The 25,411-nt window shown below is 43.3% G+C and overlaps 2 protein-coding genes across 2 annotated transcripts in view; both read left to right on the top strand.

Annotated features, from left to right (window-relative positions):
- Positions 1–120: 120 nt before the first annotated feature.
- Positions 121–14,447, top strand: nop53 (NOP53 ribosome biogenesis factor; the record flags this gene model as incomplete). Its single annotated transcript, XM_080731005.1, has 12 exons — positions 121–329; positions 1,510–1,589; positions 1,964–2,075; positions 2,911–3,113; positions 5,005–5,069; positions 5,163–5,258; positions 7,227–7,328; positions 8,017–8,169; positions 10,245–10,420; positions 10,934–11,000; positions 13,652–13,728; positions 13,946–14,447. 12 exons carry the CDS (start codon positions 121–123, stop codon positions 14,007–14,009), a joined length of 1,404 nt encoding a protein of 467 aa, XP_080587131.1. The 3' UTR covers positions 14,010–14,447.
- A 6,402-nt stretch (positions 14,448–20,849) lies between these two features.
- gjd1b (gap junction protein delta 1b) overlaps positions 20,850–25,411 on the top strand; it is a gene marked incomplete at both ends in the record, with an annotated part of 46,275 nt that continues 41,713 nt past the window's right edge. The window contains one exon of the mRNA XM_080731237.1: positions 20,850–20,920. Within this exon, the coding sequence (XP_080587363.1) occupies positions 20,850–20,920 (71 nt within the window). The remainder of the gene's footprint in view (positions 20,921–25,411) is intronic.

The raw sequence follows: 25,411 nt of genomic DNA, 5'->3' as shown, positions 1-25,411 counted from the left end.
GCTGTGAGCTTGTAGATCTGCTATTTCCGACGCAGTCCTGTAGATGGCGACAGTGAGGCGACTCCTTTAAAAGAGTCGAAGAAGATCCCACGTGTGTTGTTGTCAGTCTTTTTCTCCAACATGGCGGCACCAGCCAAGAAGTGGAAACGCGTGGCGGCTTTACAGGACGGTTTTCTGACCGTAAACGCGTCCAAGAACGCCGCAGACCTGTACAGCACCAAGAAGAAGCGCGTGAACAAGAACAAGAAGAAGAGCTGGCTCAAACACAGCGACGTCCAGGATGTGGAGCAGTTTCTGGACGACGTCAGGCTACAGGAGAGGGCCATAGGGTGAGTGAGCATGGGGCCCTGCCTGCCTGCCTGAGGGATGAGAAACTCTTCATCATAATAAAATATGTTTAAAACATAGAGGATATTGGTTTATCCTCTATCTCCTCTGATTGGATGAAACTGGTATCCAGACCTGAACATGTTCTTTATTTAAAGAGCATGAGAGACTCATTGATGAACAAACACTCCTCCAAAGCTAATTGCTACCAGATTGTAGAGCTATTTCACCACTTGTTTAGGAAGGAAATCACTTGCCCTACTTAAAAGTTTCAACCACAGAGATTTGTCTTTACGTTTATATACGAATAAGATTTATTTTGTCCCATATTTGGGGTTTTGACCATTCCATTTAATAGTATTTGTTATGATCTTGTAGAGCAGTGGCACTCAATGTGGATGCCAGGGACTCTCTGGGTTCCTTTTTGGGAGGTCTAAATTGATCCTTACAAGTATGTAACTGACAGTATACAAATAAAACCAATTGGACTGGTTTCATTTGTATACTGTCAGAGTTAAGGGGAGACCTTACCTTGACATTTTAAAGTTTGAGAACTACTGTTGTAGAGATATACTCTTTGAGAACCCCTGTTCAAAATCCTACGTGTTTTTGTGTTTATATTTACACACACACACACACACACACACACACACACACACACACACACACACACACACACACACACACACACACACACTAACTATCTAAAATGACAGCATTTCTGGTTTGAATGGGTTAATTACATTGATGTGTGTCCAGTGATGAACCCATCCTTGCGCTCCCAGTATTCTCTCTGTGGGAATGTGAAGATCACCCTGGAGCTCTGGGGGGATGTTTTGTGAACAGACCCCTGGGATCTGAGGATGCCAACACATGCATGTAGAATAGTTTATAATCCCATTACCACACACAATCCAACATTTCTTCAGTACACATTCTCTATTATTCATTTGAATTGCAAATAACCCAAAGTAACATCATACATGGTGGGTAAAAGGAAAAATAATTTGAAGATGAAACGCAAAGTCCCAGGTCAGGACTTGTTCCTCTCACAAACAAAGGGGGTCGCGTTGGTGTGCCTTTAATATAACCTGGTTAAATAACAGACATCCACACAACATTGGTTTCTCAGCAGATCAAGTCTACCCGAGACATGACGATGACAATATTTTCATTCAACAGGGGCCTTCTATCTGAGAAGACCGATGAAAGCCTGTTCTTTGTGGATCTTGGCAACCAGGAGAAGACCCCACCGAAGAAGGGTAATCATTTTCACATGTTCTGCCGCACCGCTTGTGCATATTTTATTTTACTAATGCGACCCAGCCTTCCTCCAAAATGGATTGTACTCACAAATGGCCTCTAATGCAGCCAGCTATGCATTTTCAACAGCCACCAGTGAAACCCTTTCAGCTGGTTTCAACCCTGTTTTTGGCATGTCATAGGCAAAACATTTAACACAACTAAATAGCCAAACTACGTGCTCACAAAGCACTGCGGTGTGAGCTTGGAGATGGGCTATCTTAGCCATGTGACGAAGACACTGTTGTGTGATGAAGTATTGAACAGAGCTTAAGTGGTTAGGATGGCATGCTTGTCGGTATTTGATGTGACAATATTTTTCTTCTCTCTAAAGAACAACCACCTGTTACGGCCCTTACGGGGAGGAGGAGGAAAGGGAAGGTCTCACGCCCTCTGAGGATCGATCTGATACTGAAGCATGACTCCCTGGTCCCTACACCCAAAGAGTGAGTTTAGTCTACACAGCACTTTCTCTTGTCTTTACTCCCTCCAAGATTAGGCACATCTTTGCACTTGGCAGCAAGAGATGAGCACAAGGTTGATGTAGATGTGTTTTGTTAATTCAGACTATGAACCTAAACCCAAAGGCAGTCCTATCGTTGCAAGATGATGTTGAACGATGACACAACTTTTTAACGCTCATTAAAAAAGTCAATATCGTCTTTCTCTTTAGCGTTGGCAACATACATTTCTTTCTTTCAGCAATCTCTCTTGCAGTGTTAAATAATTCATAATAAATACATTTGTACGTTTTTATAGATCAGGCATTTAAATTAATATTTTAACTTTGTGACTAGGAAGGTGAATAGTAGTACATAGGTGCAAGTGCACATCCCCCTGCAAAAAACTTAGTTCTGAGAAATAAAGCAAGCATATCCTTATTCAGAAGCTTGAGCTTTTTGGTTGTATGGTTTGATGTTGCTGTCATAGGAGTCATTTCTAATGTGGTGCGTGTCATTTACAACTAGCAAGCTCTGTATTGTTCAGAATATTTGAACAGAGGCAGGGAAACGTGAGCAGAATTATGCAGATCCAATGCAAGCAACAAACAGAATAGAAAGTGTTGGATTGCATAGTCCTACTAGGAAGCAAGCACAACAGTTTACTGCACCTCCTTGTCCATTCTTAGCTAAAGTATATTGGACTCTTTGCGAGCTTGTAGATTTGAGATATTTTTTTCACTGGGGAACACCATCGCACAACATAGGATGGACAACCCCTTTTCGCCTCGCTCCATATTCAACTATTCATATCATCTATTCTGCCTCTTTCCTCCTCCAGTGTGCTTTCCTACCAGCAACCCAACGCCAAGAAGCTCCGTCGCATTGCAGAGAGGATCGAGAACCAGGCTGCCAAAGGCAAGGTGTCACAGAGGCAGAAACAGCTGAACAGACGCCCGGTGGCTCCGACGACCAAGAAGGCTTGGTCCACAGGATCCAGCAAAGACCCAGAAAGACCCTTCTTTGACCTTTGGGCTGGAGAGAGTGAGTGGTAGAGATGAGTGGTAGAGATGAACCCAAAGAGAGATTCTACAAATGTATTTTAAACCCGTAGTTCTCCAACTTTTGTGCCCCCTCCCCCTGATACATTTAATAGCGAACTTTACGAGACACGATACATGGTTGACGTGGTTGAAATTACACACATTTATCGATAGACCAAGAGTAGCTATATGGCATGGAAAAGTAATTTGACGCTTTTTAATTTTCTTCTTAACTCTTCCCACGCTTTGAACGTTCACGTTCGCCCGATTGCGCAAGACCTTACCGCCAATACGGCGCTCGTTCGGTTCGTTCGTCTGATGACTGTAAGCTGATGAGGGGTCGCGCGGCCGTCTACTGTAAACACATTTTCCGCGGTGATGGTGTAAAAAAATCCATTATGCGTTAGATCAACGGAGAACAATTCACTTCCTTGTTGATTTCCTCTGGCTGTAAGGCTCTGGGGCCAGTGACTGGTCTTCTTCTTCTTCAACACATAACAGGCAAATTCACATTCATTCTCGCATGACGCCGCCCTCTGCTGCCTGGCAGACCAAAGTGCACTATTGCACAACCAAAAAAAATAAAAATAAATAAATAAATGTCTGTCTGTCTATCTACTATAACGTCGCAAAGGTAAGCCGCTTTTTGATGGCGCCAGACCCAATAAATAAATAAATGATCTGGCAGTAGGAGAGTTAAAGTTGCTAAATACAAGGTACAAGTATTTGGTATGCATTCAATCGATTATTTTCATTGCAAAACTATTTGATACCGATTATTTGCATTGTAAAACGATACAATACAAAGCCAAACGGTAGGATATCTTACTGTTTGCATATTGATAGTAGATCGTTGCAAATTAAAATCGATTTTTCGATTTCAGTTACTATATTGTAGCACCCCGTCCCCTAGTGTCCAGTGATGAACCCATCCTTGCGCTCCCAGTATTCTCTCTGTGGGAATGTGAAGATCACCCTGGAGCTCAGGGGGGATGTTTTGTGAACAGACCCCTGGGATCTGAGGATGCAAACACGCATGTAGAATTATAGATCCCATAACTGCGCACAATGCAACAATTCTTCAGCTCATCTGACAATGTTTCAAAGTTGTCATCCAAGCAGTTTACTGAAAATCTGTAAATTCCTAAAGACTCCATCTTTCAATTAATTATAAAAATACCTTGATGCAGTGCTCCAGTCGGCTACCAATTTGCAAACATTTGCCACTGTAAATCTGTCCCACTCGCTGTTTTGGGTGTTTCAATATGTTTTTAAATCCTGAAGGCATATTTCGGCAGTGGCTCAGGGGTAGAGTTGCCGGTGGATGGTTCCGTAAGGGTTCCCAGTTAGATCCTGGGCTCCCCCAGAGTTGATGTCGAAGAGTCCTTGAGCAAGACTCTGAACCCCTAGTTGCTCCCGGTGAGCAGGTTGGTGCCTTGCATGGTTGCCTCCACCATCGGTTGGTGTGAATGTAATACACGGTCTCTGTAAAGCCTTAGATAAAAGGTGCTATATAAATGCAAATCCCTCTGCCTTGTGCTGTATGGTATATGGTGATGGCCTTCTCCTGCAAAAGTAGCAACTTAAAAGTGTTCCGTGACCGTGCCTCAAAAGCTTGGATACAACATTTGTGTCCAAAAGTGTGTGCTGCTGCCTCTAACTGAAGAACTTGGTGGCAGACTGGCAGTACTGCCACTGGTGTAAAATGTTGGTCTGGAGCCCTGCTATAATAAAAGTAATTGCTTCAAAGTTTATCTAGCTTAATGGAACAGCACATAACTACAGTACATAAATGTAGTACACGCAGGAGACGGCACAGTAGTATATTGTAATATTAACCCAGTTTATCCTGATACTTTATCCCCATACTTTAAATTTCCTTCAAATTGCAGCTAAAGAGACTGAGGATCAAGGGGACCAATGGTACCTTCAACAGACTTGCAAGAAACGTGTCAAGGTGAGAGAATTTTAGTTTTTATTTTTAGGTTTTGTTTTAGTAGATGTGTGTGTTGCTGGAGGTTAACTAACACGGCTGTGTTTTGGCTGTCAGCGTCCAGAGAAGACGTCTGCGGAGCCATCTGTTCTCCCTGCTGTAGAAGTGATCGCCCCTGGTGGTTCTTACAACCCAGACTTCTTCGACCATCAGGTAACCCCACTAGTCTAGTAATTGGTTTCACTTTTCCCCTCTAGAATATTGATATCTATTCTAGCTCTCTACTTAGGGGTGGGCGATATGGTGATAATTATCGTTGAGACGATACAATGTCTCCACGATATGCCTTTTCAGAGGTATCGTATATATCGTGATACAATTGAGGGAGCCTTGTAAGAAATCCTGTTTAATCATTAATACAGAGATTCATTGCAGAATTCAATTTAAACCTGCATTTGGGTCTAAATCAGTAGCTCTCAAACTTTAAAATGTCAAGGTCTCCACTTAACTCTGACAGTATACAAATGAAACCTTGGTTTCATTTGTATATTGTCAGAGTTACATACTTGTAAAGTTCAATTTAGACCTCCCAAAAGGAACCCAGAGAGTCTAGTTTTTGTCAAGTAACTTGAAAAATAACCATAAAAACCAATGTGAAAAAGAATCGTGATAAAATCGTGTATCGTGATACAGCTTGGGAAAATATTGTGATGTTGTATTTTTCCATGTCGCCCACCCCTATCTCTACTCACACTCGACTTAGTTTAAAATGTCCGTTGACTGAAACCATCTGCCGTTCTAGTAAGTATAAATGTGGAACACATTGGAATTGATGGCTACAATCTCTAAACCATCTGCCGTTCTCCTATAGACAAATCCACAGATTGCTGCTGTGTAGTTGCGGTGCTGCTTGACACCGCAGCTATGATTGCTGCTCTGTGGATTTGTCCAAATGAGGGACAAATTTGAATTGATGACCACAATCTGTCTATAACTAAAGGACATTCTCAATTTAATTCTCATTAAATTGTAAATGTGTCCCCCACAAATGATGCAATTAGCCCTATTCACGGCCCGCCCACTCAGCAAAATTCTCAGCAACTTCCTGGTGCTGACGTCAGTTTTGAAGGGTAAAATAACACAGAAATCACTGGACTTAAAGCCAACAAATCATTATTTCGAACGGTAAAGTAAATTATGCTTTGTGCCTTTTACTATCTTGTGTTCTTGATCATGCTAGCCGTATTTTATACTTTACTATTCGGAAATTGCATTAAATTTGCGATTTCTGGGTTAACTCTATGGGCTTTTAGCAGGGTTTCTCTATGGGCTTTTAGCAGGGTTTTACCCTTCAAAACGTGACTTCAGCACCAGGAAGTTGCTGAGTGGGCGGGCCGTGAATAGGGCTAATTCCAGGAATATATTCAAAATTGAAGCAAATTTCATTTCTTTACACCGTGGCTCTGCAAGAGGCTAGTTGTCTGATAAAATCTGTCTCTGAAGTTCATCTCACAAACTACTGCCAAATCTCTGGTCCACAGTCCCAGTAAGCCAGTTACCTTTAAAAAATACCTTTTGAAATATTTTAACCTTTTATTTATGAATGTATACACTGAAACCTTGCCCAAATTTGGAGTTGACCAGGGCAACCCAACCTTTTTTACACACTTCCATGTAGTCAATATTTTGACTCTGAATTTGGTGATGGTAAAATGTTAACTTGCTTCACCACCCAGGTATATGAACTGAACTAGAAGGATTCTATTACAGGCATCTCAAAGTAACTTTAACAAAAGAACTAGGCATTGCATAGCCAATTTGGAGCAGGATTCAGCAACTTGATTACCTCAAGATGGAAGAATCATGCCTGGAACGTATGCAACCCGGTTGCGAGAAATGGGGAAGAGCAGGAAGCAAATTGTAAGTGTTTTTAATTCGAATGTGAAAATTCAGTTGCCAAATAGTAGACGGACTAGACGCGCGTTTCCCATGATGAACCCATCCTTGCGCTCCCAGTATTCCCTCTGTGGGAATGTGAAGATCACCCTGGAGCTCAGGGGTGGATGTTATGTTAACAGACCCCTGGGATCTGAGGATACTAGGTATTGTTATGAATGATGCTGTTCCTCTTGAGTCAAATTGAGCACTAACACATCCTCCCCTGTTTTTCTATGGTAACAGGCCCTGCTATTGGAGGCTCACGAAGTGGAGGTAAAAAAAGAAAAGGCTAAGGAACGACTAAGGAAACAGTTGGCTGTCGACAAGGAAAGCAAAGCCACACAGGTACGGTACACGTTGGTCTCCTTGTTTTGATGATATTCCATTGCATGTATAAAGCTTTCTCATCAGTGTTCCCATGGTCATGAAATTCCTGGAAATATTTTGAAATTAGAAAAATATTTTTCCAGTACTGGAAAAGTTTGGGTATTGATCAAGGGTCCTGGAAAAATGGCTATGCATTGTCTTTGGTTATTGATTTTGTTAATACCTCTGAAATGACAAATTCAACATTGGCCAAATTGTCAAATATTAGAGGCAGAAATTGTAAAAATGCAGATCTACATTGCGTTGCGAGGTGTTGTGAGCATGTAGATCGGCTATTTTCACAATAAAACCGCGTTATAAAAAATTCCTCTACTCTTAGTGCTCGTCAGGGTGTCGTTCAAATATGATTATTTGGGGGGTCACGGCCTGAAAAGGTTGAACCACTGGCATACACTACCTGTCTTTAGGCATTGCACATAGGAGTAAGCGACTCGTTATTGAGCTGAATTGTTATATACTATATATTGTATATATTATATATTGTTATATAGTCCTGGAAATCGGGTTAAATATTCTGGAAAGGTTTTGGAAATTAATTGGTAAAGATGTGTGGGAACCCTGTCTCATGTTACGATCCAGATGAGCTATTTGAAACCTTGGTTTGGTCCTGACATAGTGTGTGTGTGTGTGTGTGTTCCGTCTTCAGGAGTCCACCTTCCAGGAGCAGGTGGAAGGACTTGTAGAGGAAGAAGACGAGGACGAGGCAGAGGATGAAGAGTCGGTGCCTGTGGGAGCCGTGTCACAAGCGGATAAGAAGACTGAGAAACAGAGGAAAAAAGAGAAGGCATTAAAGTTCAAGGTAAGGACGGGAGACTGAGCTTTCTGCTGGTCCGTGCTGTTCAATGCTTCCTGGTTTTAATGGGTTAATTACATTGATGTGTGTCCAGTGATGAACCCATCCTTGCGCTCCCAGTATTCTCTCTGTGGGAATGTGAAGATCACCCTGGAGCTCAGGGGGGATGTTTTGTGAACAGACCCCTGGGATCTGAGGATGCAAACACAAGCATGTAGAATAGTCCCATTTCTTCAGCTCATCTGTGAATTAACCACTTTCGTTGCCCCGTTTTGGCCATGTCATAGGTAAACAGTTATGCTATTGTTAATTGTTGTATGACAAAGGACTTAATTGGTTAAAATGTAAGGTTGGCTATTGCTATTTCCCAAACGCCAAATTGAAGAGCTTGATTGAAAGTGCTTTCATAATCAGGGTGTCCGCGGATCTTGAAAAGCCTTGAAAAGTATTGAATTTAGTTTTGGAAATTCAAGGCCTTAAAATGTCTTAAAAAGTATGGAATAGTGTGAGTGGGGGTATTGAATTTTATCTGGGGCAGAATGAATGAAGGTGTCGCAGACAGCATTTCGTTAATATCCTCGCCAGAAAGTGCCTGCCGTCTGTCTCTTTCTGCATGCAGCGGAGCCACAGCGCTCTGCTCCAGCCTCCACTGAACTTCAACGTAGTGAGACTGGTCCCTGCTCGCTCGCTCCCGTGTACATGAACGTGCTCTGTCACTGTGATGTGATGCTACGTTTAGCTACATGCTAAAGCTACTGCCGTTTCTGGCTTCTCGTCTCGGTACAGAGTGAGGCTAGAAGTTGGTTGTTTACTAGGCTAGAGTGACGCTGGCAGAGAGTCATAAACTCATTAAGTCATAAAAAGACGTCTGATTTTCAAAGCGGAGAAACTGTGATTTACAACAGCTCTCCCGAGTCCCGACCCGAGCGCTCTACACGTTCTCATAGTAGGCCTATTACGTCTCTCCCATTGAGTGGTCTCCCCCCTCTTCTGAGAGCCCCCATATACACAGTGGTGAGAAAAGTATACTCAAATGTTTTACTTGAGTAAAAGTATCTATACTGCAAGTAAAAGTCCGGAATTAAAAATGTACTTGAGTAAAGTATACACTTAGGACTAAAAGTAAAAGTACTCATTATGGACAATTATTCTGTTTCACATGTTACCAAATAATATCCTTTGAAAATAGCCATGGCTGAAGTGGTTATGTAGGCTATAGGCCTACTTTTCAAAGTAACTAACTAAAGTTTTCAAATAATTGTAGTGGAGTAAAAGTGCAATATTTGCCTCTGAGATGTAGTGTAGTAGAAGTAAAAGTGATGAAAATTGGAATTACTCCAGTAAAGTAAAAGTACCTTAAATTGTACTTATAAGTACAGCACTTGAGTAAATTTCCTTTTTATTACCTCAAGAAAAAGAAATAAATACCATTATTGTACCAAAGTAATCAACATACTAAAACTATACTATAAAAAATGTTCAAACATTGGCCAAATTGTAAAATAATATAAGAAAGAGGCAAACATTTTATAAATAGCCGATCTAAAAGCTCACAATGCAAAATTTTACACATTTGAATGACCACCTGTGGTGCAGGTACATTGAAAATCTAGCAACATCACTGTACATGTTTACTTACTGTCGTTATGCTGAATGGCATCATATTACTTGTTTACACATATTTATCCAATGCAATTCAATAAACAATGCAATAATAGTAAACGTTTTTTTTTTATGTTGCCGCGGTAATGGTATTACATTTGTGTTTTTAGAGGTATTAAAAAGCCTTAAAAAGTATTGAATTTGTACTTGGGAAATGTGCAGATACCCTGTTCATAATATACTACATATAATTAGGAAAAGGGACTGGGGGCAGGGGGGAAATCAGGTGTTTGGGTAAAAAAAAAGTTGGCATGTACTGAGAATTGTGATACTTTATCTTTTCATAATACGATTTTAGAAATGTCTTTGTGAACCTCACCTACCCCTCAACGAAGTGCTTCTGATGAACAACAAGGAGAGTTCAGAATCTTGGCACAGCCTCTCAATGTTTTCCTGGTCCTCTCTCCACACGACCACAGGCGCAGCGGCGGAAAATGGCTCGGCAGCTGGCAGGCCGGCGGCAGCAGCTGTTCCAGCTGCGCTCCATCAAAGTTGCGGTCAAACAGCGGGAGCAGAGGACCAAGGAGAGACGGGCACAGAGGAAAGCCAACGAGGAGGCGGCCTTGAGTCAGCCCAGACGCCTTGGTAGACAAAAGTATGTCCTAGGGCTTTTTCTTTTCACGTCTAAATTGATTAACCCAGTTTATCCCGATTTTTTAAAAATAAACAGATGGTGAAAATAGCAGATCTACATGTTAACGGTGCATTTCCATGCGTTGTGAGCCTGTAGATCAGTCATTTTTGCTTTTAGAGAAACATTTTAAAGAGAAGGGAACTTCTAAAAATATTCCTCCCAAATATTTTTAGATTAACTGTTGTACCCTTAATGTCCTTAAACCATTCCCCACCAACCTTTCACTCTTTGATACTGAGACTTTAATGTTCATGCTAGAACTGTACATATTATTTATTGTAAGAAATAAGTGTGCAGATGTTCTCAATGCTTTAATTATGGCTAGACGTTTGTACTTGCAACTTTGTAGTTGCCATCTTAATGGTGTGGCAGAATGCCAAGATGTCTAGATGCCAGGACATCACAGTATGAAGTGTGTAGCAGGGATGGAACTGCTCTTGTGTCTAATGGTTCCTGTTTTCTGCTCATGTTCAGGTTCCAGCCACAGGACATGGAGGTACAGCTGAGTGATGAGTTGGCGGGCTCCCTACGCAGACTCAAGGTAATGCATCAATACTACCTACCATTACAACTTTATTTACCCATTTCTCTCACTTTATTGTGTTGAAGAGGGATTCTTTTAGCCTAGTTCCAGACCCTGAATCGCTAGCCACACCCCTTTAAATTTTTGTTTTGGCGATTCAGGGGTCTCATTGAAGAGGCTTTCCTCGTTCGAAAATCCGGACGGCAAATCAGCGTCGTGAATCAGCGTGGGTGGGGGTTTCCCAGAACTCATGTGCGTTTCCAAGTAAACCAGCGCCGCCGCCGTACCGTACGTCGCGGTAAAATGCGATCCGTATCGATCTCGTTATGAAACACCAGTAGCAGGCATGTTATGTTGTGTTTAATTCCTAGTTCGTAGTGCTCCTATTCTGCCTGTTTCTTTGGTTAGAAAGTAGCACTAGCAAGCAACAGGCTAGCCACTAGCCAGCCACACATAAACATTACGTCATCTGCTTTGCTACTGTTGTGTTGGTCAGACAGTGAAGCAATCGCAGAAGACTGCCTCTTTGGCAACGCCCATCCCAGCAATCGCCCTGGGTGGAAGCAACTTCAGACTGAATAATGGAGTGAAACGAAATGTCAATTCAGGATGAGTGTCAGGCTAGGATTCTTTCTCTAAAGTGAAGGATTCTGATTCTCGTGTGTGTTGAGGAGATTCATATCACAGTTGCAGTATTAACCACTTAAACCCTATATACCCTTTTGACCAGAATCCGCCTGGGTTTTACACTTGGCACCCTCTCCTTTTCCCCTCTACACTTTGGATGTTTGTCCCCAGAATTGGGACACTGTTTCACATGCTGAGACTGTATATGGGACCCAGTTGGGCTGCCATTGTTAATGTCTTAAATTGGAATGTCTAGCTGCCAGGAAAAAACGTGCGTGTCCCATGATGAACCCATCCTTGCGCTCCCAGTATTCCCTCTTTGGGAATGTGAAGATCACCCTGGAGCTCGGGGTGGATGTTATGTTAACAGACCCCTGGGATCTGAGGATATCGATGCACACAAAGAAATTAAAATCAGAACTTGTCATGATGGCATCCAAGCAAATTATTGGCATTCGGTGGTAGATTCCCAAAGACTAAATCCTTTGGGGGGAAAATTATGCAAATGTCAATGCAACAATATAACAAATCAATTTAGAAAAGTGCCTCTTTATCGAGTGGTGGTGTTTGAAGCCATAATGAACAGACTGATGGGCAGGATGCAGTTTTCATAACTTGCCCAATTCGAAGATGTCTGTTCTAGGAATTCATGTGTTCCACTTCATTAGTCAATAAAATTCAGAAGTTTTTCTTCAGATCACCACAGTACTTGCATTCCCACAGGCAGTTTGGCAATGCCATCCAGATTCTTCATATAGAGAATCTTCGCCACTGAACATCAAATTTGTTGAGCTTTGTTACACAAACTGCACACGATTAACTTTCAATGACTAAATATTAGAAGGGGTGCACGTGCTGGCTGCTGGTATTATCTTGACATTTTCTTGTATGCATCGACAAACCGCTGTTGACCACTTAGACCCAACTATGAAGAGTGTTCATAGTTGGATGGAATGAGCTCCCCAGGGCACTGTACTAGTATCTGTATCAAATAACAACATTCAGTGATGTCATTACGTGCGCATCCCGCATCAAAAACTCCTTCAAGTCGCCCAGGGACTCATTCATGTCATGGTCCTGGGGTCCCGGGGATGCGCCTCCATTGGAGTCCATGTTAAGATAATTTACCGGGTCGCGGTAAAAGAAAAACATTTTAAAATTCCACAGACACCACCATTGTTCATGGGTGAAAGCATCCTACTTTACCCTACGTTAACAGGAATAAAATCCACGTAGAAAGTCTTAAACAGGCGATAGAAACATCAATGTTTTGATTCCACCGATGTCCGACGCCATTTTGCGCGCCCAAATTCATTAGGGGCACATGTTTTAGTAGTTTTAGTAGTTCTAAGTTCAAACATTAGCCAAATTGTAAAATAAATATAAGAAATAGGCAAACATTTTGAAAATAGCCGATCTACAAGCTCACAGCGCTCGAAAACATAGTAGTGAGGACTCATAAAACTTTTCTGGGACCCATTTGAATGACCACCTGTGGGTCCCGGGACCCATTACATTGAAAACCTAGTAACATCACTGCAACATAACAAGCTTGGCTTCCAGAAAGTGCAAATGTTTGCCCCAGAGTTGAGACATGGGCTCATGTAGCTCTGGTACATCCGGTAGAATATTTTTCATTTCGCCCCATAAATGTATTTTAAGCGTGTGGTGGGGGGCCCAGACTGCGTCCACTAAGTAGAGTAAGCTTTCAACTGTCCACTGATATCTTTGGTTTGGTGAGGGGCGAAACCGTTTTTGTTGTTTTCGGACCAGACGACGGGTCTTTCCGTATTTGCCAAGGATTTGGGAGGTAGAGGAACATAGCGTTGGGGAGAACTCCACTAACGCTATGGACCAGAGCTAGGGCTCATGCAGTCAACAGTCCCTCTCTAATTGACACTTCAATCCCATACCTACCCCCCTTGCCCTCTCAAGTGTTGTAGTTGCTTTTACTTTATGGTTACTTTGGGATATTGAAAGACTATTGTTTTACTGCTCAGTTGATGAGTTTTTCCTGTACATGTCATGTCTCTGTGTTGCAGCCAGAGGGCAGCATCCTCAAAGACCGCTTCAAGAGCCTTCAGAAGAGGAATCTGATAGAACCCAGAGAGAGAGCCAAGTAAGGACCTTCTCTCTTTATGTAACATCTTATCACCAGGAACCCCAGTATCTGATCATGGAAATGCTGATTAATAACTTTAATACAATTAATCTGTATTCATAATCTACATATTGTCCATGTTCGTTCTGGCTATATATATATTGTTTTGTTGTCCCATCCCTCTTATATCTCACCGGTCCTGCCTCCCCTTACTTTTTTTTTTAATTCATCTTAGGTTCGTGAGAAAGCACAAGGTGAAGTACCAGGAGAAGAGGGCTTTCAGAGAGGTCACCATCTGACCACGGAAGATCTGGCTACAGCCACAGTAAATACATGATAGAACTGTGTATATTATATATACAAACAGGCACTCTGAAAGTGCCTGCTGTTCACAGCCTGGTTATCTGAGCAAGACCTTTTTTTGTGGGTGTGTATGTAATACCATGATTATTACAGTTGCTATATGCAACCCAGCAAAGACTGGCATTTCTAAAGTTTGAAATATCTTGTATTAAACAAGATTTAAAAGGGCTGGTGATCTGTTTTTGTTGTACTTTATAAATATATATCATACTGTTGAGCTTTATAAAATTACAATGCCATGTAATTTATGTACACTGTCGAATTGGAATGTGTTGCATAGCAGTTGATGATAACCTACTGCTATGCTTTGTTCTTATTCAGATTGTGGATGATTCGTCCTGCTAATAAATAAAAATAAAAGCAATGTTCCATTAGGAGGCAGTCGTATATGATTCATTCAACCACTTCAACCCTACTGTATACGCTTCGATAACCGGAGTCACCCAAGGCTCTGTATGAGATCATCTAGTAGTGTTTCCCTCTACAATCTCTTTGCAGAAAATGGCTGATCTGCAAGCTCAACACGTTGAAACTTTTGTAATCTACTATTTTCATGGTTCACCCCAGAGGAACACAGGTTCAGAATTAAGGCAGTCCACTTGCATTGTGCCCACACCTGTAGCCGATTGAAGACTATTAGAAGTTTGCATAGGAAAAGGTACCCCTAAATATTTTCATCCAAGGTACCCCTACGTTATAATTTTCACTTCCAGCACCTTATATTTAAGCCATCTAGTAGAGATTTATGTTGTGAGTAAACATTGAGATAGCCATTTTGGTTAGAACTGACTGAAAATAACTTTGTACTTAAAGTGATACTAAATATTTAAGTGGCCAAATAAATTCCAAATATCAAATTATCTTGCGGCACCCACTTTGAAAACCCCTGCAGTACAGTTCACTGGTACAAGGTCAACTAAAAGGTGCCTGAAAAGCTTTTGGGCTTGTTTCATTTGGGGTCCTTTTTTATAACATTGAATGACAGGAAAAAAATCGCAATGCAAAGATAAAATGGTATTTACAACAGGTCAGGGGGAGGTAAGGTTAGGCTAACTTTTGTTACCAGTTTGAGTAGCTTTTCGGAGCGGTTTTCAAGGAAGGTTGGGATTTACACTCCTTTAAGGCCTTCTATGACTCACAAAACCGCACTGCTTCTCAAATTGTTTTTCTAACAAGGTTACACGTGACTAGCAGTAAGCTTCATCCCGAATTTCCTGGAAAAACCCTGTGCGTATGGTCAGAGCTACGGCTCTACATGATGTTTGTTTGTCTGGACTGTTTAAACTAAGCCATGCTGCTTTGTGTACTTGAAACCATCTAATGCCACGGCTTGTCTGGTACAAACTGACCTGATCAGGTAAATGTCACATGCAATCAACAATTTAGGCAGTGAGCACACACTCTTATCAAGGAACTTAAGTAAGGGAAGTCGTAAGCACCAAGAATCAATAATGGGTTAGGTGGTCGAAGAATTGGAGTGAAAAGGAGATGTATTTAAACGGACGGAAAAGGGGATTGTGTTTGACGCTTGAGCCGACTGTCATTGAGAGGGTTTTAAATCAAGGAACTTGTACGTAAAGAAACTTCAGTCCAGTGTTATTTTCCTTCATCGGTAGTCTGCAGTCTTAGTTTATCCCAACAAAAGCAAACGTAGATAAATGCAAAATGATATCACAAGCCTTCATAAGATTTCTATTTTTAAATACTTCATGTTATGCAATTACTTTGAAAACAAAATGTAAAGCTATATCATTTGGATGGAATGGTTGTGTAATTTCTTCTTGGTCAAAACTGAAGATATGGGAGGAGGGGGGGGCAAAGTACACAGGCTGGGGGGAGTTGGGCTGTGATAATTGATTCCAACTCACTGGCTTAAACCATAATTGCCTTCAATGTCCCTGCTGGTGTGGACAAGGACACATACACACACCCCTGGGGTTGCCTGGAGCGCTTCCAAAGCCTCTTATCTGTTAATTAGTGTGAAAATAGTAATCTTTCGTTACCTTGGGAGCAGGGGCGTCACAAGGGGTAGGAAAGTGGGACTGAGTTACTAGGGCCCAAGGTGGTGGAGGGGCCTCAATCATTTTATACTTTAGCTATTGAAAAATAGCAGATATACAAGCTCACAGCTTGTAGATCTGCTATTTTTGAAAAGTCGTGAAAATGTGTGCAAATCTTTGAATATATATGTATTAAGTGAACATTTGTAACTCAAATTTTGCTTCTGGGGGTCCCTGGAACTCAATATTTTGAGATGGGGTTCCGTGGCCAAATACATACCATTTTGGGGGTCCTTCACATGAAAAGGTTTGAGCTCCACTGACATAGAAACATAGGTTTTTCAAAAAACCTCAAAGGATTATTCAAAGATTTTCATGATTTTTCAAAAATAGCAGATCTACAAGCTCGCAGCGCGCTGTGAGCTTGTATATCTGCTATTTTTCAATAGTTAAAGCACAATGGCCCCGCAGTGAATCCTTGTACCCAGGACCCAGAATTTGGTGTGACACCCCTGCTTGGGAGTGTGCATGCATAAGCCCCGCACCCACCTAGCTGCCCAAAACACATGATCAACCTCCCCTATCCATCCATACTCTGTCTCTCTCTCTCACACACACACACACACACACACACGCACGCACGCACGCACGCACGCACGCACGCGCGCGCGCACACACACACACACACACACACACACACACACACACACACACACACACACACACACACTTCAATTCAATTCAATTACATTCAAAGGGCTTTGTTGGCATGATAAGACATACGTTTACATTGTCAAAGCAGAAGTGTGCACAGTACAATACAATCAATATAATACAATCAAAATAAAATATGAACAATTGAAAGGGGTGGAGCACACACAGGTCGTTGGAAGGCTACCACCTGGTGTGTGTGTGTGTGTGTGTGTGTGTGTGTGTATGTGTGTAACTTTTTGCCATCTGCCTGGTCCTGTCCGTCCACCAGTCTTTACTGTGTGTGTGTGTGTGTGTGTGTGTGTGTGTGTGTGTGTGTGTGTGTGTGTGTGTGTGTGTGTGTGTGTGTGTGTGTGTGTGTGTGTGTGTGTGTGTGTGTGTGCGTGCGCGCAGACAGCAGCAATCTGGAGCCCAAGCTGTATATCATTGTTGTCAGGTGGAATCCTTGTACTGTATGTCCAAAACTGTTTTTATTCATCATTACAAAAAAAGAAGATTTTAGTGTGCTTGTAGATCTGCTATTTTCACTAGTTTTGTGCACCAGTGTTATATGATGAGGCAGTGCTCTAATTTACGGGGGAAAAAACATGCTAATTTGAAACTTGGAGATACGAGGTTTCTGGCGGTCAGTGACAATATGTTTTCTTCTCCTCGTCTTACTCCCATAGCACGCGCGAGACGCTGATCTTGCCAGATTACGTTGGCGTGGAGAAGACTATACATCTTTACTTCTCCCAGGGGTTGTTAGGAATATAGATGACTACACTCCTCCATTCTGTTCTGCTTCTGTTGGCTGGCAGACTTGGAGATAAAGGAGGAGTGTGAAAAGTGTGAAAATACTCATTAGCATTTTCATCTTTGATGTCCTGTGCCTCACAGTTTGGAGCGCTCCGGCACCGTCGAGTCATCACTTACCAGTTACCACTTAAGCCCTATACACTTCATAATAATGATGAATAGTTCAAATAGAGAATTGTGAGTTTGTACTGTAGATCTGATTCTTTTGCTAAATTGGCACCCCCCCTCTCCCAAGGTAGATTTCTTTCCCTCCGAAAGAAATCTACCTTAAAATGTCAAGCCTATTATGACATGGTCAAAACAGCTGGTTGAAAGTGGGCAAAGCATGCATATATTATATACGTTACATTTTGTATAGGCCATAAACCTCCCCCACTACATGCATATGCTTACCCTAATTCTAACCCTAACCCTAAACCATGTCCTTAAATAGACCCTTCAAACGTGAGGACTGGCCAAATCTTCTCATCTGGGTGGATGTTCCCCATGTCTCTGTGTGTGTGTGTGTGAGTGAGTGAGAGAGAGAGATGAAGGGGATATTTGTTCCTAACGAAAGCAAGTTTTGTGTTGCACAGATGGTCAAAAGAGAGAGATATTCACCTATTGCACATTATGTATAATATACAGTACAGGATGCAAACCAGCTCCCACTGATGTCTTGTGATGTTACATCTCAGAGGGCTTGCATGAGTACACACAGCATCATCTGACTACACATGCATGCACTTAGGCACGCACGCACACACACACACACACACACACACACACACACACACACACACTATCAATACCCCTGGCTCTCTTATTCCCCTGATCACTATCTCCCTCCTCCTCTCTCTCACCATCTCTCATTCTCTGGTCCAGCATCCTTTGACCTGCCTCTCCCATTTCCCTCCCCCTATGTGTGTGTGTGCGCACGTGTGAGCTCGCGTTGCGGCCGTGCGCACCCGCCGACATGCATGACCAAGTAATGGTCGTGAAACTAAGCACGAATCAATACAAACTGAGGTAGATAAAGAGAGAGATTTTTGCAACCACAAAACCAGGAATGGTGAGGCAAAATAAAGAGGAAAACGGACAGAGAAATGCATGGGGGGTTAATAGAGAGTGGGTTGTGGTGGTTGGTGGTGGTTGGAGTGGATCAGTGGGTGGTGAAGGAGGGGAGAGAGAGAGAGAGAGAGAGAGAGAGAGAGAGAGAGAGAGAGAGAGAGAGAGAGAGAGAGAGAGGTGGTGGGGGGGTGGTAAAGAAGAATGAGGGGAGAGAGAGGGAGGGAGGGATGGAGGGGGAGGAGCGGAGAGATGATTCCTCCTCTCACTAATCCTCTGGACACACGCACAGATTGTGTCTACTGGTAGAGAGAGTGAGAGGTGAGGAGAGGGAGGCAGGCAGGTGGAAGGTACCGAGAGACAGAGAGAGAGAGAGAATGTGTGTGTAAACACATTGAGAATTGTAAACAATGTGAGGGGCGAAGGATAGAAAAGAAAGAGCTTCCTCTCCTCCGCCACTCAGGGAGAGAGAGAGAGAGAGAAAGAGAGAGAGAGAGAGGGTAAAAGGGAGGAGTGGAGAGCTTCTCCCTCCCAGTGTTTCTCACACACTATCTAGCGGAGAGAGACAGAGAAGGCAGCGAGGGAGCAAGCTCTGCTTGAGCGGCGGTGACTGGCGGTGTGTGAACCCAACAAGAGGAGGAGGAGGAGGAGGACTGGAGGAGGGAGCAGTGGGGACAGAGAGGAAGAGAACAGTCACAGGAACAACGTGAGGGGGAGACAGGAGGATTCTCCCAAAGCCAGGAGGAAAGCAGGACGCGTGGAGGAGGGAGAAAAGAAGAAGAAGAAAGAGGATGGAGGACTGGAGGAGAGACCAGAGACATGGAGGAGCGCTGCTTACTTGGGCTCACGTGAGCGCATGGACCTGAGAGTACCGAGATGCTGTCAAAGCGTGAGTGAGTGTGTGTGTGTGTGTGTGAGGGCGAGTGGTAGTGTGTGTGAGTGATGCTTATTATCTGTTTGCACTAATGGATGTTTAGGACTCCTTACAATGCTTATTTGAAAATACTGGAGCCAGCACTACTAGTAAAGAGAATTGCTGTGTGCGAGAGAGAGAGAGAGTGTGTGTGTGTGTGTGTGTGTGTGTGTGTGTGTGTGTGTGTGTGTGTGTGTGTGTGTGTGTGTGTGTGTGTTAGACCAGGCGTGCTTTGAGTCAGTGAGTCAGTCTGTGAGTGAGTGAGTGTATGAAATGCACAAACCAGCTGTTTGGGAGGTAACCGGGGTCAGGTGTACCCCGAGGACTGGTGCTGGCTACGGTAGCGAAATAAAGAGAGAGAGAGAGACAGAGAGAAAGTAGTGAAAGAAACTCAACGTGATCTCAGAACAGGTGCAGGTCCAGAAGCAGTTGGGGGGGCGTGACCGGCCGCAAGCTATAGGAACAGACAGATACACACACACACACACACGCACACGTGCACGCACACACACACAGGCGAGTGTGGATGTGTGCCAGTTGATAAGCTTTGATCCAAACATCTCAGGTTAGTGCGTGTGTGCCAATGAAGACCAGGCTAGGGAAGGGATGGAGTCGATATAGCAGTCAGTGAGCTACTTCAAGGGATCCCAGTTATTTTAGACCAGGGGTCTTCAACGTTTTCAGGCCAAGGACCCCTTAGCTGACAGGGAGATGCCACTACATATTGTATAGAATTGTGTTCAGACTTTCATCGATTTCATCGACAGATTTCATAGACGTGTTTGAGTGTCATCAGTCTATGTTGGATTCGTGTTAATGTGTTTTTTTTTTCAGACATTTAACCACTTAAATTGTCGATACTTAGTAAATTTGAACTTTCACTCCAAACCTATTTGCCAAAAATAGCCGCTCTACAAGCTCTTGTAGATCCGCTATTTTTGGCAAAGATCTCCTCGGAGGGATGCGAGGGTTCAAGTTGTTCGTTTAAAAGAATTATCCTATTACACAAAGATCTGGAGGATCCCCTGTAGTAACTCTGAGGACCCCCTAGGGGTCCCGGGCCCCCTGTTGAAAAAAACCCTGTTTCAGACATCCCTTTATTCTGGACTCTCCTCCACCCGCAGCACCGCCGGCCTTCACCCCGCCCACCAGCACCACCACCACCCCTCACCTCACCAGCTGGAGCACGCGTCCAGTCGCGGGTGACGGACCTCCTCGGTGCCCCTATTGAACTGGAAGCCCACAAGGAGTGGGCCCAGGGCTGATCTCCTGTGCCCGGTGGTGGATGCCTCCTCCTGAAGCCAGCCATGGGGGAATGGACCATCCTAGAGCGCCTCCTGGAGGCCGCTGTGCAACAGCACTCTACTATGATCGGGAGGTGAGTTGTGTCGTTTTGACCATCTCGTCATCAGCCAGGCTTTCTGCCGTGTACGGTACCGGTTGGAATGCCTGGTTTCTGTTCACCCGGTTTTCATACCCGGGCTTGCTGTATGCGGTCATTTCCACGGGCACGCACGCACACACGCACACACACATACACATCAGTGGTGTGTTCTAGATTTTTTTAGGGCATACTATAATCTACGATCCAAGGCCATTCATGTGGCCAGCGCATACTCCAGTGCATAACGCCTATCAGATTTTTTCTTCACAGTATATGGCGTATGCCTCCGTATCACGTATAACACAGCACTAATAGATCAGTTTGTATCTGCTCCAGACCAGATGTGCAAAAGACAAAGCTAGTTGTTCTCTAAAGAGTAAAAAAACAGTACCACCACTAGTAAAGAGTACTTGTGGTTTTAAAGAGTAATACACACGCCGACACAAAAGTCTCTGATAACTAGTGATGCGCAGGTGCAATTAGGTTGCACTGCTCGTGCTCGCCTCACCTGGACATGCCCTAATCATGTCCAGTACCAGTTTTTCCTCAGGTGTCAACGGTTCTATTACATCAGACCAGCAGTGCAACCTAAACAATTGGGCTTAGGCTCGATATTTCTATGTGCCATTAGTTCGACTAAGGGTTAGGTTTTAGGGTTAGGTTTACAGAGGTTTGGGTTAGCTTTAGGCATAGTGGTTAACATTCACCCGGTTAGCATTCACCAGCGTCGGCTACGTTGCATCGACACGCTCCCAGCAATTGCAACTACAGATAGTTTCAACCTATAGAGGCCAGTGTAGGTTTTTTACAGCCAGGTTGTTGGTTCCTCTTTAATGAACACTGGGGAATTTAAGGAGCCCGTTTCTGCGGTCCAAATTGTTAAGCAAAAAGCCGTCGGCGATGGGGTCCCACCCCTTTCACTGAACGCTTTGGTTCCCATGGCGACGCGTCTATGGAGCAGACGTTTTAGGCGCAACGTGTAAAGGGACCTTCTGGCATAGTACAGACGGCTGCTACGGCGGCAGGTTGATCTATCGAGCGATGATCATTTACGGTTGCCGTTGTCATCTGCCGTCGCCGTGCCTAAGCTCAAATAGCCTACTGATGTGGGACTGGTGCATGTGTGCAGGATCTTGAGTATGGAGATACACTATAAACGGTGCATATATATATATATTTGTATCACCTTTATCCAAAGCGCTTTTCAGTGTGCATTACATTCACCCATTCACACACAGACAGTGGAGGAAGCCATGCAAAGCACCAACCTGCTCATTGGGAGTAATTAGGTATTCAGTGTATTGCTCAAGGACACTTTGACTCTAACTCTGGGGGAGCCTGGGAGTGAACTGAGCACCTTTCGTTTCCGAAGCTGCCGCTCTATACCTCCTGAGCCACTTGCACGTGTGTACATAGAATACAGAATATGTGTGTACTGTGCACACATGTAGAGATGCAGTACGTGTGTGAACTGTGAATGTGCATGTGTGTGCTTGTGTGTGCTTGTGGATAGTATTTAGATTCTGTATGAGTGCACGTGTATGAAAATACAGTACGTGTGCGAGTTTGTATTAGTGCTCATATGTGCCTGTGTGTAGATATAATTTGGACATTTGGTGGAAGCCTCATACATCCAAACGTGTTACTCTTCTGAATTCAAATTCAAAAACGGCAAAAGTAGCAGATCTACAAGCTCAAAACGCGTCGCTTCGCACCACGTTTCAAGTTTCGACATCTGCTACTTTTGATGCGTTTGTCTGACGCTGTAGTATGATCACGTAGGACGTTAATTTACAGAAAAAACACATTTGTGTTTTTTTGGAGATAGCAGGTTTCTCCCTGGAAGCAACGATATGCATGGAGTTAAAGTCCATGTGTGTATACAGGTGCTGTATTAGCTTCATCATCTTCTCTCTGCTGTCATGTTGGTACTGGTAGCTTGTCTGTAGAGAACTGTATGAAAACTCTCCTAAGTGGTTGACGGCAGGCAGGCAGCAGGGCTGTGGAGGGCTTAGGCTGCCTTTAATCCCTCAGAGTGATGGGATGGTGGTGGGCGGGCTCTAGAGGCAACAACAAGCCATACCATTGGTCGGTAAAGTGGCATCAGCTGTCAAAGGTCAGAAGCAGTGCCATAGGCGAGAGAAACCTTTACTTGACATCTCACCTTTGCCACTTTAAACCTGGCATTTTGCCCATGTACTGTATATAGGCACAAATGTTCAGATTTGGATTTATTTATTTATCTTTTAATCAAAAATGGATGATCTGCAAGCTCACAATGCAATGTGATATTTGTCATACAACAAAGTATAGAGGGCTTAAGTGGTTAAAAAAAATCAAACCTCGGTTCGAAGTGAAGCGGTGAACTATTCTATGTGTTCTAGAGTTATGAACTCTGTGATCTATACATTCTTTATATATTCTGAATTCTACATTCTTTATATATTCTGAATGAATGAATGATTTTATCTGGAGGGCCGAATTATCATGTGAAGCTTGACCAATCCTCAAAGTATCCGATCATCAGACCGGGAGGGACACTACACACATATTCTGGACGTACAGGACAGATAAAACCTGTTCATTCTGAACTGAAATGGCCATATATGGACATGGGACACACATTTTGCTTTTTGAAAAAGCCTATTCATTCTGGACTGATATTCTGGACATACGGGACAGATAAAACCTGTTCATTCTGGACTGAAATGACCATATATGGACATGAGGTGACAGACATTTTGTTTTCGAAAAAGCCTGTTCATTCTGGACTGAAATGACCATATATGGGTGTGGGACACACAAAGCCACTCATTGGAAGCGGTTTTCACCGCTTCAAAAAAAGGAAAACATGCTGCTTCTGTAATGACTTCAGTTCTCTTTTCCATTCACCCTGGTCATGCTTGTGTAGCAGAGTATAGCCTAATATCTGCCTGGGCCAAGGGATTCCCTCTTTCCCTCTTGCCCTATAGCAAGATGTTTGGTTTTCCACACGAGAGACCCTGACTTGAATCCTGGATCTTATCCGCCCGTTAGGGGCAGCCGTAGCTGAGTGGTTAGCCTGCCTGGGGAGTCAGAGCTCCTGGTTGTCGCAGGTACGATTCCCAGTCAGGCAGCTATGTGTCGATGTGTCCCTGAGCAAGACCCTTAACCCCTAAATGCTCCCCGAGCGCCACATATGGCTGCTCACTGCTCCTAGTTATAGGATGGGTAAAATACATTTCACGTATGTGCAAATGTACTATGAGAAACAACTCCCCAAGGTGTGGGGCCCATATTATTATTATTATATATACATTGACACCAGGATCAGGTTTCCTAGTGGGGAGGGAGTGCATGTGAGTAGCTCAGCCTGAAGCCCAGAAGCCTAATATCTCAACTTATAGGGGGATTCGGGTGGTACACTTGATTCTGTTGGGTTCCACTGGTTCACTCTGCTTTTCACTCTTTCCTTCAGCCACCTCTCCTCTCTCTGCACTCTCTCTGCCCCTTTGGCTTGGTGTCCATGTTTCTCTCTCCCTCTCGCTTCTTTTCTTGTCCTTTTCTCCTCATCACACATGCTCTGTCATCCAGCATGTATGTTTTACTTTCATACTGCAGAAAAACAAGTCCATTTGTTTGTACGTAGCTCTAATCCTCTGACGTTCGGTCCAAAATGCATTTGTTATCCATTGATACTTCCATTATGGCAATTATTCATCACCATTTCGGACTGGAGGAAGCCTGTTAAATCGACTGAAAGATACTTCTCACAGTTTGAGCTTTTCTTGGGACAAGCATGGACAGGATCTTAATGTAGTGGTTCCACTGATCCTGAGGCCACTGAGTCTTTCTGATAATAAGGGCTACTTTTAAAATAATCATTCATTGACTTTAAATGTTAGTGACTGTGAGGCACTGATAAAGAAAATGGTGATATCCCATTTTTTTGGCTGACATACTGGAGATATTTGGCCGAATCCCTAGGCTTTATTTAACTTGTATTCCGCTATATATGCGACAAATTATGGCTTAAAGCGTTAAAGCGTTCCATTAAAGTAATCTTTATCTGTCGTCTGGAAGCAGCTTGTGGTCAAACATTTGTCATGTTGTCGTACAGACCTCTGGTGCTGTCGTGAGTGATGGGTGATGGCTCCATATTTATCACTCCCTATTCATGAGACGCTGGCGGCGCCGTGTCACTCATCAGCTGGACGAGTCACACTGGCTCCAGGGGCAGACAGAGAGAGAGAGAGAGAGAGAGAGTGATGATAAGTAAAATCTAAGTTATACTTCGCTGCATGGCAGTATCTGAGAGAGACAGAGAGAGAGAGAGAGAGAGAGAGAGAGAGAGAGAGAATTGTACAACAAAGTATACATTTGGCTTAACCACTTATATCTTATATCGTCTCTGTCGGGTGGAAACCTCATATTATGTTCAAAACTGTCACTTTTCAGACTTCAAATTCAAAAGTAGGACCCGATCTTTAAGTCTCAAGAATCCAC

This window comes from Nannobrachium achirus, assembly GCF_963921795.1.
Source record: "Nannobrachium achirus genome assembly, chromosome: 8".
NCBI classification, from domain to species: domain Eukaryota; kingdom Metazoa; phylum Chordata; class Actinopteri; order Myctophiformes; family Myctophidae; genus Nannobrachium; species Nannobrachium achirus.
Note: the sequence above shows the minus strand (reverse complement) of the source record. Positions and strands in the feature narration are given on the sequence as shown.